This window comes from Drosophila suzukii, chromosome 2L (assembly GCF_043229965.1).
Source record: "Drosophila suzukii chromosome 2L, CBGP_Dsuzu_IsoJpt1.0, whole genome shotgun sequence".
Lineage (NCBI taxonomy): Eukaryota > Metazoa > Arthropoda > Insecta > Diptera > Drosophilidae > Drosophila > Drosophila suzukii.
Genome location: NC_092080.1, coordinates 6,150,490 through 6,167,288, shown reverse-complemented (window position 1 = coordinate 6,167,288; position 16,799 = coordinate 6,150,490). Strand labels below are relative to the sequence as shown.

The 16,799-nt window shown below is 36.0% G+C and overlaps 1 protein-coding gene across 5 annotated transcripts in view; it reads right to left on the bottom strand.

Moving 5' to 3' along the window:
- The window catches only part of toc (toucan), a 90,446-nt gene that overhangs the window by 20,587 nt on the left and 53,060 nt on the right, over positions 1-16,799 (bottom strand). For 2 of the 5 annotated variants that reach the window (XM_017082457.4, XM_017082472.4), the window contains 2 exons: positions 13,012-13,149; positions 7,804-7,953 (listed from right to left, as the gene is read on the bottom strand). In XM_017082457.4, the coding sequence (XP_016937946.3) occupies positions 7,804-7,953; positions 13,012-13,149 (288 nt within the window). Of the gene's footprint in view, positions 1-279; positions 866-7,803; positions 7,954-8,055; positions 8,270-13,011; positions 13,150-15,126; positions 15,538-16,799 lie in introns of those variants that run through there. The other 3 variants (XM_017082477.4, XM_017082484.4, XM_017082465.4) reach the window with 3 other exon arrangements.

Genomic DNA, 16,799 nt, shown 5'->3' with positions numbered 1-16,799 from the left:
TGTTCCCTATTGGGTCAACGTTATTTATAATCTATCTTTATCTATGTGTATCGCAGATACATAGATCTATATTTATAAAGCTTCCACTTAATTCACTTAAAAGACTAGTTAAATAAAAACGTGTCATTTTCAATGCCTTTTTCTTAACTTTCTTTAAAACACTATTTCCAAAAAAGGTTCCTAACTACCCGGAACCGTATTTGACTTCAAAGCACGATCTTTCTCTATGTGTACCGCAGATTCTCCCAATTTGGCAATTGATTTTTTCCATCTACTCACCGCCGCTTCGTTTCTTCTCAGCCAGCGAAGATTTCTGTTTGCGTGGCATGCGAAAGGAGTTCCACAAAAAGGAGCTCGATGGCGTTGAGGATGTTAAAGAGGACTTGATGGACTTCTTGGGGTACGAGCGGAAGATGTCCAGTTCACTGCTGCCGGACGAGGAGGCCGAGGAAGTCATGGATTTCGAGGTGGTTGTGGGAATCCGAGATGTTTTGGCCATGGTATTGTTGTTGTTCTGAGTGCTGCTGTTGTTGTTCAGTAGCTTCTTGATGCCCCCCTCGGGGCAATCCCCCTTGCCAACTGCACCGCCGCCGCCACTGCCAACTCCTCCTCCGACGGAACCAATTCCCGTGTAGATTTTACCATATTTAACTTCCTGCGGCGGATGATGATAGTCCTTGTAGCCATACTTCTTGGCCTGCACATTTTTGTGATTTTTCAACATCTGCTGGAACTCTTTCCAATCCGCAACCGTTGGCAATGAGTACGTATTGGACGTGGTCGCGTCCTTGTTGGCATTCAGACTTTGCGAGGAGCCGTACAAAAGTGACACAAACTCGTTGAGACCCATTTTTTGGAGCATGCGCCTTTCAGTGGCTGGCTCTCAGTGGCTCATAAACTGTCAGTACACTGTTATATTTTTGTTATTTGTTATAAACCCACTGAGCACGTACACTGCGCGAAGAAAGCATATAGTTGCATAAACACACGTCCGTTGGTTTCGAAGTTCAGCGCGCAACTAACCGCGGATCCGCAAAATAAGCAGCCAAACGACCAATTCGGTGGATCGCTCTTTTCTCTGTCGACGCCAACGTCGCTGCCTCGGTCGCCGGCTTTAACTTAGACTTACAATCTCCAACTTCCAAATTTCCAACTTCAAACCCAACTTTAAATCAAACTTTAGCTTTGGTTTTTGGGTACTTTGCAGCAGTGACCATACAGCAAAAGTTGGCCACTGAATTGGTAGCTTTACATCAAGTCAATTCCTTAAAATCACAGACAAGTACTGGTAGGAAATTCAAACTGTGCACATTTGACGAAAGATGAAATTTGAATTTTGACAATGCTATGAAACAAGACTATCCGATATATTGATCAAGGCAAAGAAATTTTGTTAAAACACTAAGATTTGTATGATTTCCATAGGTCAATTGCCAGTGACAGAAAAACAACTGGGAGTATTAAGAATAAAATATATTCTGGTAACATATCAAATATACAATTTTGGAAGGTTCTTAACAGAAAAGCGCTTTGTTGCATAAAAATCGCTTAACTCCTTCAAAAGTTGTAGATTCTCATAGATTTACGGCCGAAAAACTTTGCTTTATTAACTTGGTTGGCAACCCTACATGCGACAACCCTTAAACAGATATTTGTGTGGTTGGTTTGACGTACAGTATCACATAAGAAATTATGGAAAATGTGGCATCACAACTTAGTTTTGAATGGACAATTTTCTAGAGAATGCCTCATATAATCTATTACAACACTTTATTTTCTATATATTAAGCTAGGTACGTCAATTTAAAACCTTATGAAATGACAATATTGACTTAAGGTCACAAACTCCATTGATTTATCCAATCGAAAGTTACCTCGCCCCTTTCACTATTATTCGTTTTTTCACTTTGATCATCATCTCAGCTTCAGTTATTGTTGTGTGGAATGTAATTATATATTTTTTGTTATTTTTCAAAATTGTCGCCAAGACTTTCGCGTCACACTTGGCCAGCAGCAAAAGTAGTTTTTCAACTCCATGTCATATGAGTGGTGTATGCAAAATCCAAATGTATACAGATATGAAAAAGTAGAGAAAACTTTAAAATAATTACGGATAGTAAAGAACTCCGCGATGAGCGAGCACAGCTCATTAAGAGCCACGCTCCAGTTAGAAGCTCGAGGGCTATAAACTTTATCAGGTTTGAAGAGATTAGGCTGTGCTAATTATGGCCAGACAAGAAAGCCTTTCTATTCAATAGAATTGGCCAACATGATGAAACAATCTTGACCTAAATTCGTTATAAACTCAAACCCAAAACCCCCTTTTAAACAAAATAGATTAAAGAGTAATGTAATGGCATGTGCCGGATATTGAATGTAAGCCAAAAACTGAAAGTTTCAGATTAATAACAATTCGGGGACTTACGTAAGCCCCCGAAAACAATTGTTATATCGAAGAAAGCCAACTCTCATTGCATAGCTTGCGAAATACTACGAATTATTTAAAATGAATATGCCCATAAATATCCCGATCAAAATTTATGCATAACTGCCATAAAACGTAGTTCTCACGCCAAAGTATAGATATTATTCAAAGGCAAAATTACTCAAGCCCTAAGAGCCTCTGTTTTTTTTTCTTTGGGCTCTCAACAATTTATGCAATATTTGGCTTCGGTTTTAGTCAACTTTTGTGTGCAAATTATAAAACCCACGAGGTAGGCAAAAGAAATAACCATCTTCTCTTCTTGCATAAATTTGTCATGCGAATTAAACTTGTGAAATTTCAGCGACAGTTCAATATAGTTTTTGTGGGCTAAAGTATGTTAATGTAAACTAATTAATGCAGGTTGTTTGTGGGGAAAAATACAGGAAAACATTTAGTGCGGATTAAACTGGACGACAATATTTCAATTATTGTTTTTCCTATTTTTCCAATGACCACCAATGAAGCAATTTTGTAAATGAGCCCAGCTATTTTCCTACAAATCTTTCGGCTTGCAAAAGCGGTTCATGTGTGGGCTTGAAATGAATTGCAAATTGTTGTGGAAACGTTAACGTACTCAATTCACCAAAGTAGTAATGATTTTTCATATCTAGGTATGTATTTTTTACATTGGTTACGCATGGCAGAAACCAGCCAAAGAAAAGTAAAAGTATTTCCAAACAAAAGACAAGAAAAAGGCAACGCAAAAATACTGAAAAGGTGCGTGATGGTGTTTGATTTCTTGTGAAGAGGGGCGGCCATTAGCTATTTTTTTTGCCTAAGCAATTTGCCAATGCAAAATGCAAAACAGTTAATAGATTACGATGACATTTTCTTTTCCAAAAGCGTGCCATCCGAGATGGGAGGAAAAACGCTTGACAATTAATCGGGTAAAAGCGTGAAAAATGGCCATTAAGAAAAGCCCACGATAGCGACGACAAGGCTGAAATCAATGAACTTGATGTGTAGGCCATAAATTAGAGTGAAAACAAGCAGTCAGATAATGGGCTGAATTTGGCCACACAAAGACTGAGATACACACACCCAAAAGCAACCGAACCAAAAAGAGTTGGCGTGTGTTTTAAAGAGATTTTATTTATTTAATACCCTATCATAAAGAAAATATATAACTATTTTATTGGGAGTTTTGTAGCTTTGAAATTAGGTTATATTTGAGATTAAAGCATATTAAAAATAGCCTTGCCTTTAAAAAGCTCTAAAATATACAGAAAGGTTTATAGTAATGAGAGAACTAACGTATTGGTTGATTCATAGTTTCCAAACTCTTACCATTTTACTAAAATTTTTAATTCCCTTAAAATGGTACCTAAAAGTATGCAAACAAATATTTTGAAGTACGGTACTCTCATGGATCCACAGATTTAATTTTTGTTGCACTTTCAGAAACTTTTGGTGAATTTTTAAAAACCCTGAAGAAGCGAGTGGTAATTCACGTTTTTATTGTACACTTTCAGATACCATAATTTTATTGTTAAGACTCAGTGGTAAATCAAGTTTTTGTTGCATACTTTCTGACACCTCAGGTGAATTTTAAAAAACCCTAGAGAACTGTGGTAAATCAATTTTTGTAGCATACTTTCAGACACCTTAGCTGTATTTTATAAAACCCCAGAGAACGCAGTGGTAAACCAATTTTGTTTTTTTATTTGTTTCCATTTTTATAAAGTTTTGAATCCCAAAACACAGAAGGGCATTCGTATATCATCGTTGCTTCGTCCGCAACTTTCCCAATGTTTATTTCACATGCGGGCCACAATCACGCACAATCAAAATTAAATGACAACTTAATTGATCGCTCGACCAGAGTGGATGGTGTGAAAGCAATAAATAAAATTCGACAAAATAGTAAAACGGGGCGCCATAAAAAGTGTGAGTGGGTGGAAACTGATTGTTTGGAGCTCAGTCTTCAGCTAATATTCCCACAGAAAAAGGGGGGACATTTCTAGATGGGTTCAGGCGCATTAAAACATTTAACAAACAATTTAACTTCAAATAAGCCAACACGATGCAGTGGCTCACGAGTGGGGGGGTCTGGGGTCAAAGGGTGTTCGGGGGGTCAGTGGAGCGCACATCAACGCCCAGTATGAAAACCAAGAACAAAAACAAAAAGCACAGCACAGCTACAACTCGCTGAACATCAAAGCAAATTTCGTTAGAGCAAAGCGGCATAAACAAGTTGTGACATTTGTGCACAGAAGTGGGGGGGAAATTCTCGCAGTGTGTGTGCGTTGGCCGTAATGTAGAACCACCTGCCAAGTGGGGGTCATGCTCACGATTATGTAAGCGTTGTACATATACCTATATGAGTATGTGCGAAAAGTTATCCAGTAAATTCACTGGCTTACTCAACTGCTGAACGGGCTGCAGATAAAGAGCCAAATTGATGGGCCAAGAAAGTCAGGGAGTTCTGCCACTAAAATTGAATAGAATGGCCAAACTTTGAAAGTAAGTGCTATAATTTTAAGCACTATAAACAAACAGTGCTGAATTATTCCCTATAAAACATAACATTTTGTTTATAAATTAGAATTTTATGTACAGTTGCGGCAACAAAAATAGCACCAAAGTGTGGGCAATTTTTATTTGTGTACAAAATGGTCATTTTTTGCAATATTTTTCTTCTGTGTGTAAGGGTAAGTAGGTTTACATATCGTTTAACTAAAGTAAAAATGGTTGTGGGCGTAATGCGAATGGTTTTTAAAACTTCGATAGATTTATGAAAAAAGTAGCATAATTATGCGGCAACAAAAATAGCACTATTAACGGTTTTTGGGTATAAAACTTCATTTGCTCAGATTTGTTGGCTGTTTTTCGTTTTGTTGTATTAAGAATAAGTACTACTAAGTGAATTGGTAAAATAATGCATAAAATAGTGTTCCCAATGGGTCATTTAGCGCGCTGTAATGATACAGATAGAAGGACATTTAAAAAGCTAATTTATAAAGGCAATGCAAAAGATAAGTTAAGTTGAATCGTTGAATTCTTTAAAATAATGATTAGTAGTTACCTAAAACAAGAACACAAAAGAATAGCACGCAGTACGAAAGCCGCAATGACCCCATAACTGTTAAAAAGTCATTTGCATGAATGCAAGTAGGTCCCGTTTTAGGCGCCTATCAAGTCGCTTTTTTTTTTTTAATATTTGTAAGTACATAAAAAGTTGGATATAATGTACATAAAAATCAATTATGCGCTTGACGTCCAAAAAAAAAATCTCCCTAGACTGCAGAGCATGGGTGAATTTGAAGGGCGAGTTTTAAATAAGGCCCACAATAAAAGGAACACTCTTATATGGTCTGGCGGCTGAAAATTGCTCATGTTTAGATGAAAAAGACTTTAAATTCACATCAGGTAACCTACATATCCAAAATTGAGTCCCCATTTCACATTTGCAAAGAATAATAATGGTGAAGCAAGTATAATGGTATGGGCATATTCTCGTACTATAATGTTGGTACCATATCATAATGTAAACCCATACAGGATCAACATGTTCACCTTGATAGCTCAGAAATTGTGATGCAATTTTATTCGTAATACAAAACTAATTTATTTCCGAAGCTTTACCACGGTTATAACCCAAAAAAAATCAGTCAGAAAGTCGTACAAAGTTTTAAAACCCTTAAGCTAAATGGTATAATGGGGACCTTACAAGCCCCAGAACTAAAACACATCGAAAATCTTTGCAGAAATGTTAAAAACTATGTTTTTAATGCAAAACCGAAGAAAAAAAACTGCCCTCGAGCTATTTTGAAAGAGCCAGACAACAATTTTGCCAAGGGAAGATTCTGGTGTCTAGTGACGTCAAGGTCGGTCGTTGTTGTTGTTGTTGTTGCAGCCCAAGCTTTAGAACAATATTTTTTTACCTTAAGGTGTATGAAATCATACATTTCAATCAAAAAAAATTTTCAAATCGCGTTATTTTTAAGTTTTTTAAGTTTTTTATTTAAGTGGTGCTATTTTTGTTGCCGCATAACTTTGCTACTTTTTTGATAAATGTATCGAAATTTTAAAAACCATCCGTATTGTGGGCGTAACCACTTTTATTTTAGTTAATAGATATGTAACCCTACTTACCCTTACAAACAGAATAAAAATATTGCAAAAAATTACCATTCTGTAGCACAAAGAAGAATTGCCTACACACTGGTGCTATTTTTGTTGCCGCAGCTGTATATCTAACATTTTTATAACATTATTTTATAAATACAAATATATAAAGTCTAGAATTACTCCCTAGGAAATATTAAATATATCAACATTTTATACATTGAATATAATATTTTTTATTGTATTCTGATTCTGAACTGTCACTAAAATGGAATCGCATAACTAAAATTTAATAATAATTACTATTTTTATAACCACCATCAGTAAGCAGTGCAGACTATAACCCTTATGAAATACTATATTTTATAAACAAAATATTCTATAATATATAAAAAATATAATATTTTATTATAAACCAGAAACTATAAAATGTCGTTATGACTGAAAACCAACTGAGTTATCATAGAGGGTTTACAAATGTCTATAGGTATTAAATACTTTTTCTTATCTTACTTTTTTCTTGGCTTTCTGCTAGGAACTATAAAGTATTACAATATACCCTACCAACTCCCACTCTTTCCACTTAATACTGTAACCCCCTGCAATGAAGACCAACTTAGTTAAACAAGTCGTATAGACGAATCCCATAAAGATAATCACCGCCTATTAGTGGCATTCTGCCCAACCTTAATGCAACCTCTACTAATGTGTATAAATACTTTATATATATTTATAAACGAAAGCCGAACCCACAGCCAAGTGTTAACTTCGACATTGGGTATTATTTTGAGGCGTGCTACGCATTTGACACCAGAACAGGTGGCTAGATATATGGAAAAACCCTATATAGACGGCTCGTGTGGCTCAGAAGCTCAGTTCCAAATCCCCAAATGGCTAATTAGCTGCCTTAATATTAATTACAAAAGTTCGGCAACTCTTAAGTCCAAAAACTGTCCCCTCGGTAGCATTTTGCAATGGCCAATGGCCAATGGCAATTGTGCCATTGTAACTAATTTTTTGGCCAGACAAAAAACTTTTGGCGGCACGTTCAGATAAAAATTAATTTGATTTAAACTTGAATTTCGTATGCTTTCACTTTGTGTCTTTCGATTGACCAAAAAAAAGGGGAAATAGGAAATATATAATGGGGTTACAATCAATTTGAAGTGCTCCAATTTCGATTTCCCTTCGCACACGTAATTAAATTGTTTGAAATATACTTTTTTTGCCTGTTTTTTTTTGACACTTACCCTCGGAAACGCCGACAATTGGTGAGCTTTTGGTAATCGCAGTTGATTTAAGTTTCGACGATTGTGGCTGCTTATTTGATTTTGTGGCCACTCCTTTGAGAGGTGTTGTAATTCCAGCAGGGCTACCCAAAGTGCCATTTAAACGTTTATCTGCAATGATAAGAGGGAAAATCATTTTAAATATATTTTGTAATATAAGAAAGCTCTCAAAACACGGCATACTTTCAGGCAGCCTACGAAAAACCCACTCACTTTTTTCCCCGTCGTTCTCTTCAGAAATTTCCTTATAATTTTCCTCTATACTTCTCGTTGAATTTTTACTGCCGAAATGCTTACGAAAGAATCCACGTAAACCCATAGTTCTTTATCTCTTTCACTTCGAACGCCCCCCCTCCTCGCATTCGAAGTCTTACAAAAAGGATAAAAACGTGGACTCCAAAAATATACTTTATTAATGTGGAAATAGGCTAAGAATTCTGATGTGTTTTTTATTCGGGGTGAGTTTATTAAAATAAGATCAGAACTTTAATGCCATGCCTACTGGGTCCAGTAATTATGATAAAAATATACAAAAAAAGTGGCTATCAATGCACTTGAGTAAGCAAATGGCAGGGAGCGCAGAAAAGGCAAATATCTGAATCTGAAACTGAATCTGAATCTGAATGCGAGTCTGAAGTCAACCGAGGAAATAACGTTCCCGAGCCGCTGGCCGCCCAGCATGTCATAATTTGACCAAATTAATGAAATCAAAGGAAAACCAGTTTGCATTTCCAGGCCTGCAACGTTGATTCGTTTATTTGCCGCAGCTCAAGGTGCAAAACAGGGAAAGAATGCCAAAACAGAAACACCTGTTTTAGACGGGCTTGAAAAAAAGGCAGGTGCGTGAGCAAGCAGTGCAGATGTTGCTGGAAAAGAGAGCTCAACATGTTGCTGGGTTTCGATCTTTTGGTTTTTGGGAATTAAAAAGAAAATATTTAAATTCAATTAAACTTTTGAATGCAATTTTAGTACATTTTTTCTTAGATAATTTATAGAACTTCATTGCTATATTTTTGTTTTTAATAATACAGGTAAACTTACGAAAGAGTGTTAGACATGTTGTAAGAATTTGATCTTTGTAAAATCAAAAAAAAAATCTTTAAGAGTCAATTAAACTTTTTAATGCAATTTAGTAGTTCATTTTTGTTTATTGTCGACGTTAATTTTATAAACATAAAAAATGTTTGCTGACTAAGAAGTTTAGCTATTCAAAATGTTTCAAAAGAGGGCTCTGTATGTTGTTGGATTTTCATCTTGGTAAAATCAAAAAAACCATTTTAAAAAATCAATACTACTTTTAATGCAATTTTAGTATAGCTAAAACTACTAGATTAAATGTGATTTATCAAGCAGTTAAGCTATTAAAAATGTTGCAAAAAAGGTTTTAGCTTGTTTAGAGATTTAGATCACTGTAAATTTTTAAAAATGTTTAAAAATCAACTCAACTTTTTTAAGCAATTTCTGTATATTAAAACTAATACTTTTAATTTGGTAAGCATTGAAATGTTGCTGATCAAGCCAATGAAAATGTTGCCGAAGAGTAAGCAAGCAGTTGATGTTGCTAGAGATCTCTCTTAGGCCTAAAGGAAAATCTCTTAAATGTATAACTCTTAAATAAGTATCTTTGGTATCTGCATTTTTTCTCTTTACTCTTGCAAAAGATACAGGTTTCCCAGAATAATTAGCATAATTCGCTGCTTTTGCTTTTTCTCCTATGCGGATAGTACCGTCCACCACTGACCTCACGGCCACTGGGGAATAAAACCCGTCGTATCTCCCAGAATGTCTCCGCAATTCTCCAGCTCGTGCTGAAATCTTTTTAGCCCGCTTTGTCAACCGCTTCGGTTTCAATGCTAACCGCAAAAAACAAAAAGGCAAAAAGGAAAACAAAACAAAAACACCAAACAAACCAGCGCCAGAAGCCATAAATGGCTAGTACAAGTCTAGGCGGGGAAAAAATACAAAAAAAAAATTAAACCCGGCAAGTACAAACAATGGAATTGTGCAGGCCAGAAAAAATGAAATAAAAGAGTTTACAATGCCACGAATGTCAATGTCACAAGCGAGTTCTGAACTTTATTGCAACTACATCTGCCACCCATGGAGTATCCACGAAATCCCGGCTTTCAACCGGATTTCTTTCAACACTCTTCAATTTAAATGCGTGGGCATTTGTATCTTAAAGATACAAAGAGGCGCGAAAGTGGCGACGACTCAATCGATCTTGCGCAATTATGCCAATAATCATTTAGGTGTTTTTTTCAAAACCACCGGCAGACGTGGGTTAATCGGAGTGTGGTGTGGGCTCAAAACCAGCACGTTTGCCCCACCAAGTTGTCCAGTGAATACTGAATGGTTTATGGCGATTATGGGCCAATTGGCGGGAATTGCACTTCATGATGGTTGTGCTAATAGAACTCCGGCTTATCGCTAGAGATAGTATCTTTTTAAAGGAATTTAAGGCATGTCTGGAATGATAACCCCATGAAAACATTAAACTATAAGCTAACTGCAGGCTAGAATGTAAACTTCTCTTTTGATTAATCTCTGCAGGCATTAATTGCTAGAAATTGCATGTTGGCTAAATAAATCTTAATTAGTACAAGAAATTCCAGACGAGAGCGTGATCGAAAAGCACAAACAAAGCTTGTTTTTCCCTCTTTCAATATGCAAAACACGTTTCACCATCGTTTTTCATGCTTTTCTTTTTCCCCCCACCAACTCAATGGAAAAATGGCGCGATAAGCATGTTCACAAAGATCTCTCAAAGCGGTGATCGGGGTAAAAGTAATTTTAAATTATATTCTTTCCCCAGTTACTTTATAAATAGAATGGAATTTAGAGGCGAAGGAGGAGTAGGCATTCTTTTTTTTAGCGAAATGCTATCCACAGCCCTGCGACATTTCAGGCAATTTAGCAAGATCTCGGCAGGCGAACACAATGAATTTCCCTATTAAGGCTAATTTATGCAGGCCTGCAAACATTTGCATGACCCGGGCACGACCGTAAACAAAATAATGGAACCCGCACAAAGTCAGGGAAAATGTAAAAAAATGTATCTTAAAAAAAGGGGAATCAAATCTTTCAATGATTCGCAGTTAAGTGTTCCCTTCTAAAATTCTCTAAAAATAATTTTACAAATCGTATAATCTAGTGTTTTTTTTTCATGATTTATGATTTATTGAGTTTCAGCTTTCGATTGGCCCACTTTCCTATAAGCATAACAAACAGAAATTATGGGGTCATCAAAATTCGACACGTATAAAATGAGTCCAATATGAACTTTATAAAAGAACGATAATGGAGACTCGTTTTTCGAAACTTTATAATTGAACATGGGCCAAAAAAGTTTTAATTAATATGTGAAATATGCTACAATTTATTGCTGATTTCAAGATACTTCAGTCTATTGATAAATCAAAAAATTGTATGTAAAATTTACCAATACTGATTGTTACGTAACTGTAAAAGAAGGTTAACTATTAAAAATAGTAAAGTAAATTTTATAGTTGCTATTTATTAAGTAACTAAAGTATTTCGTTGGTAAATTTGAAATTTTATGGGTTGGCACTATATAACTATTATATTGATCAATTTTACATAACAATTACTTTTTGTTTAATAATAAATGCAATGTTTTTTGTCCTCCCTTTAATTATATATATTTAAATTCTTATGAATTTTGTCTTATTTTTGTACAATAGTGTAATTATTAAATGGTATCAACAAGTTCTAAAAACCGTTTAATAAATCAAGTCTTCACATTGGGGCCCTCTTATTCTTTCAACTAATGAGCTCGCCTGAACATCTCTACGAAATCAATGAAGCAATCAGTAACTCCAGGCATTTTTCCATCGAATCAATTACCACACTCATTCCAACTTGATGGGGGACCGATGATGACTCACGGGGAGTGAGTCAACGATGCCGAATTTGCGCAGATCTCAAAGGCACACATATACCACAGATTTGGCCAGGAGTTTGGGGCAAGCTGCGAGGAGCCTGTAGACAAAATGTCACCATGGCAACAGCTGTTGTTAAACTGCAGCTGGCACAGATTTTCCCAGTTTTCTGTGGGAATGGAGCGCTAAATTGTTTTTTTTTCCACCAACTGGGAGCTAACACACGCCCTCAATTGAAATATAGCGACTTCATGGCTGGACCAGGGAAAAGATACAAAACTTTTACGGTTGCGGAAAAAAGAGGAACGGATCGGCCAGGTGGACAGATTCAGCAATTAATTGAGGGCAACAAGTTGAGCACTTCACCTGAGCGATGAATTCGCATTTAAACGTGTATAACTCTTGTGAAAAAGAGAAAAAGTTGGGGCGTTGCAGGGGCGGTTCTTGACAAAAGTTGACACCTTTCAAAAGGGGGATTTCCTAGAAGCTGCGGAAAGGCTTTTACGTCTGCAGCGGAGTAAGAAAGATGTCAGTGTCAGTTTTCATGGGAGTTTTAATGGAGGAAACTCAAGCTTCGGTAGTTAGATACTTTTTAGCTACTCTAACTTTAAAGTATCTTAAATACAAAAGTGTGAGTATAATATCTTTGTATTTTAATATCCAACTATTTATGCAACATTTTGCACTAGCTTCGGACTTTTTTATCCCTCAGGAAGTCATATATTAAGTTTTTAACATTCTTAAAGTCCATTTTCTTTGTTTCCTTTTAAACGTCTTAGTTTGAACCATAACTACTGCTTTGATACTTTTTACAACAAATTTTAAAATGACTTGCTTTTTGAATTTAAATGACTAGCTTTTTGAATTCAATCAAAAAGGAGCATAAAAGTAGGCAACTACATTTTACACTACCATCTTTTTCCCTGCATCTCTTAAAAAGTCATATATTGTCTAACCAACATTCTATAAAATCTATTCCACTTCTTTATCTTTAAAGGTCTTAGCTGGAACAATAAGTTTCCCATAACTAAGTTGTAAAAATATTTATTAAAGCTTAGTTTTTGATGTCATCCAAAAAGGTGTCTAAAAGTATGCAACAATACTTTCTACGACTATCTTTTCATCGCTGCATACTTTTCCACACCTCTTAAACATTTTAAATAAATCATTTTGGGACCAAATCGATTAGCTCGCACCCCGAAAAATATATGGCTACAGCTATTAAGTTTTCAACATATTTCAAAGCATACTGAATTTCTGCACTTACGTATGGATGTGGGCGTGGGCGTGGCGGATGATTTGCTGCGCGTTGATTGTCCCTTGGTCGTCTGCTGAGTTTTTGGTGGCGGACCCAGATCGGTTGGCGATATGCTCAGATTGCGCACATCACGCTTTTTGGCAGCTCCTGCAAGAGACAAAAGTGGAGAAAATCAACAATATGGTATGGTAAAGTGCCCTGTCCGTCCCTACAATCGATATATGGATGATGCGGATGCGGATGCGTAATTTATGCGCAAACACGTTGCCATGAAGCGCAGGGCTTTAAAGTGTCTGGGTTGGGTTGAGTTGAGTTATGCACTCGAATTCCCATTTAATAACTCAAAGGGAAAATCACACTTGTTTTCCTCCACCCCCAAAAAAACAGTTGGGGGTCTGGGTACGCTATTTGCATTTTAACATTTTGTGAATTAAAACAAAGCGTTTCCATAATTGAAGTGCCTGCCCCCAAGATGTAAGTACATAACATCCAAATAAAGGGTGAAATTATATTATACCAGTGCAGGCCTCCATTAGTTCTCCACGGGAGTGCAGTATGAGTTCCACATGAAAGGCATCGAATAGGATTTGAAGAGCATCGCTTTTAGTTGCTTCGTTTCTCAAGTGCACTTTAGTTCTTAGGAGAATTAATTTAGGCAGTACTTCAGAAACATTTATTATTTTTAGAATTTAAGTTTAAATAAATTTTAGATATACTAGCTGTTTTTAGAAAGTAATCTATACATATAAAACTCTGTTAATAAATATTTATACATTCTAATTTTTTCAAGTATCCCAACTATAGTAAAAGTTTTTACTAAGAACCTGTTTCGCCACTGGATAATTATAACTTAATTATAGCCAAGTTCCAAATGTTTGTATTTTTCAGACAACTTTCTTTGCTTTTCCCACAGGTTAATCTAATTTTCCACGAAATATCTAGTTATCTATCTGCCCTGGCAATCAATCAAATTTCATGCTCTACGCCGCACTAATCAACTTCAATTCACCTTAACTGGAAGCTTCCTTAACGAACTCATATTGTCGGTTTAACCATCTTCAGTTCCAGTTTCTAAGACTCTACACTTGTTAGCCACTATTTGTGTGCCATATTAGCCACTTTAGGGCCAGGTAATCCACAGAGCCAGCGGGGAAAATGGATTTCCTACTGGAAAACCACAGAAGCAGCTGCGCCATGGATGTAGTAATAAATTTTATTTTAGCTGACGGCTAATTGTGCTGGACATGGACATGGAAATAAAAGTTGCACGCGGGGCTTAGGCCAAATGAAAATGAAAAACTTTTATCTGCAAAGAGCGTTGCACCGAGTCACGTAATCCTTTTGTGGCGTTTCACGAATGATAAGCGTGTTGCAGTTGCAGTCACATATAGCAGTTGGAATTTCAAAAAAGTCGGAAAGTGCTAAAGGATTAAGTTTGCTGACGCTAAATGGAATATGTGAATTGGTGGGAAACAACCTTTGCCTTTTATGGAATTTTTTATACTGAAAAATCATAGTTTGGCAATGTATTAAGTATGTATTTAAGGAAAAACGTTTGTACTTCTTTTAACGTCTATCATCATCATATTATACCTAAAGCTCCATAACAAAATTCAAATGTTAAAACAAAAAGGGAAAATTTAAGTAGAAAGTTTCTTAATATTTACTTATGTATATATTCTTAATTTCGGTTTTTGATTTTAGATTTTTTAAGCAAACCATAGGCTGCAGTCTGAACACCCTCAAAAAAATATGTTTCTTTTTTAGCTACGTATCTCTAAATGCTCTCTAGGTGTATATGTACCTACTGTTAAGTTTAACATTGTATGCTAAGCTTAATTTGTTAAATAAATAATACATAAAACTTAAGAAATGTATTTGTGTCAATTAAATAAAATAAAATAGAAACAAGGTATAATAAAAATGAAATACATATCAATTTATTTGATATTATGTGGTAGTTTATGAGGTGCATACACCAGATCTTCTGAGATTAGATGGCTGATGCTTACACAACTCTGGCTTTGTGTGTACTACAAGTTAATGCCCCCGGTGTGGGCTTATCCCATAACGATCCAAGTCATTAGCATTTAGCTGTACCCCCCGTAAACCCCGAAAACTCACCTTTTGTAAGGCCTTTGGAGGCCCGTTTGCCAAAACTGCCGAAGCGTTCGCGCTCGATCATTTGGCTGTGGATATAGCGCTCGGAATATGAACGCGACAGTTTCTCCTTGGAACTGTGGGCCCCCATTTTGACTTGGCTTTTATTTTCTCAACTCTTGTATAAATTTCCTTTGATCCGCGAATGGGTTTTCCTGAGAGTGTGTGAGGCTGCTCTGATCGATATCACGATTTCAGACTTCAAATTTCACTTTCACAGGCTCTCGATTGCTACACCCGCGCACAATCTCCAGACGTCGGCGATGGCGGCAAATTTAATTTGATGTCGCTGACAATTCCCGCTTGAATGCATTTTGCTTTGTTCACTTTTTAAACTATTATCTTTTTTTTTGCAAAACTACTTTTGCTCTATGATTACCACAAGGTTGACATTTTGAGTGCTGTTTTTTCTTAGTTTATTCCATTTATTTTCCTCTGCAGTGACATTGAATGGGTTTTGTAATGGTTAGATTTAATTGGCTATTATTAACCAATTCAATTAGCCGCCTCATTAAACTGACTCCCCCACAAATCTCTTTTTTTTCAGCCCCTGTAATCCGTTTTAATTAAATTATTGTTAATGGCCCCCAGCCATGGGATGCTCCAATTTTATGGCATTTTCCACATACTACAAGCGAAAATATTCCAAGAATCACATTCAAATAGAATAGTGGCGTGTAAAATCTTTTGACGATGCCGAACAACCTAGACACACAAAACCGAAATAGATAAATACTTTATAGCCCAGACATGAAACCCATTTTGTATTTAATTGAGCGATTGCTCTAGTGCAACTTTTTATTATACTCTTCCAGGGGCTAAGTTTCATACTAAATAACATTTTATTAAATTCATGAACTAAACAATTTTATAAAATTCCATAAACCAATAATTTTTGTTCTTCAAAGAAGTATTTTAGTTTCCAATTTTTATATAAACTTTTTTTTCTAACAAAAAATATTCTTAGGGTACTTGAAGATTTGGTCTATCTATCTATTCCCTAGTTTTCACTTTGTTTATTTTGTGAGTGCAAAAATAAATGCTCCTGTTTGTGGGACTAACTGCAGGCTGAAATTTCGCAACTAGAATGATAAATGATCTAGAAAATAGAAGACTCTAGACTCTCTGCGACAAAGCGACCCCGATTTTTTGGCTGCGGGAAAAGCACAGCAGGTGCATGGACTACCAAGAAACTATTGCGACACAATCCATATAAATCTTCGAGTGGAGCAAAAGGCCCAATCCCATTCCCACTCCCCACTCCCAATTTCTTTGCGACTTTGCAAGGCAGTTGCTGACAGGTTTGAATGTCATCATAATTTAACAAAGGCGGGCCAAAATGAAACCCAAACCGAAATGAGCTGACAAATTGCACGCCATGATTTGTGGCAGAGCATTTGAATGTGGAGCAGCGACACAAAAAACAACTTAGTGAAAAAAGGGGAAAAAGACACACGTTTGAGGAAAAAATGGGAAATTTATGCTGGCACAGTGGTAAAGATATGCGCATTTTTGGAAAATATCCCATGGTTGTGGAATAAATCAAAATTAGATAACAATGTTAATTTTCGAAGAGTGCAACATAAATTGCATAACATTTATTTTAAAATTATATTTTTACAAACTTCATTATAGTG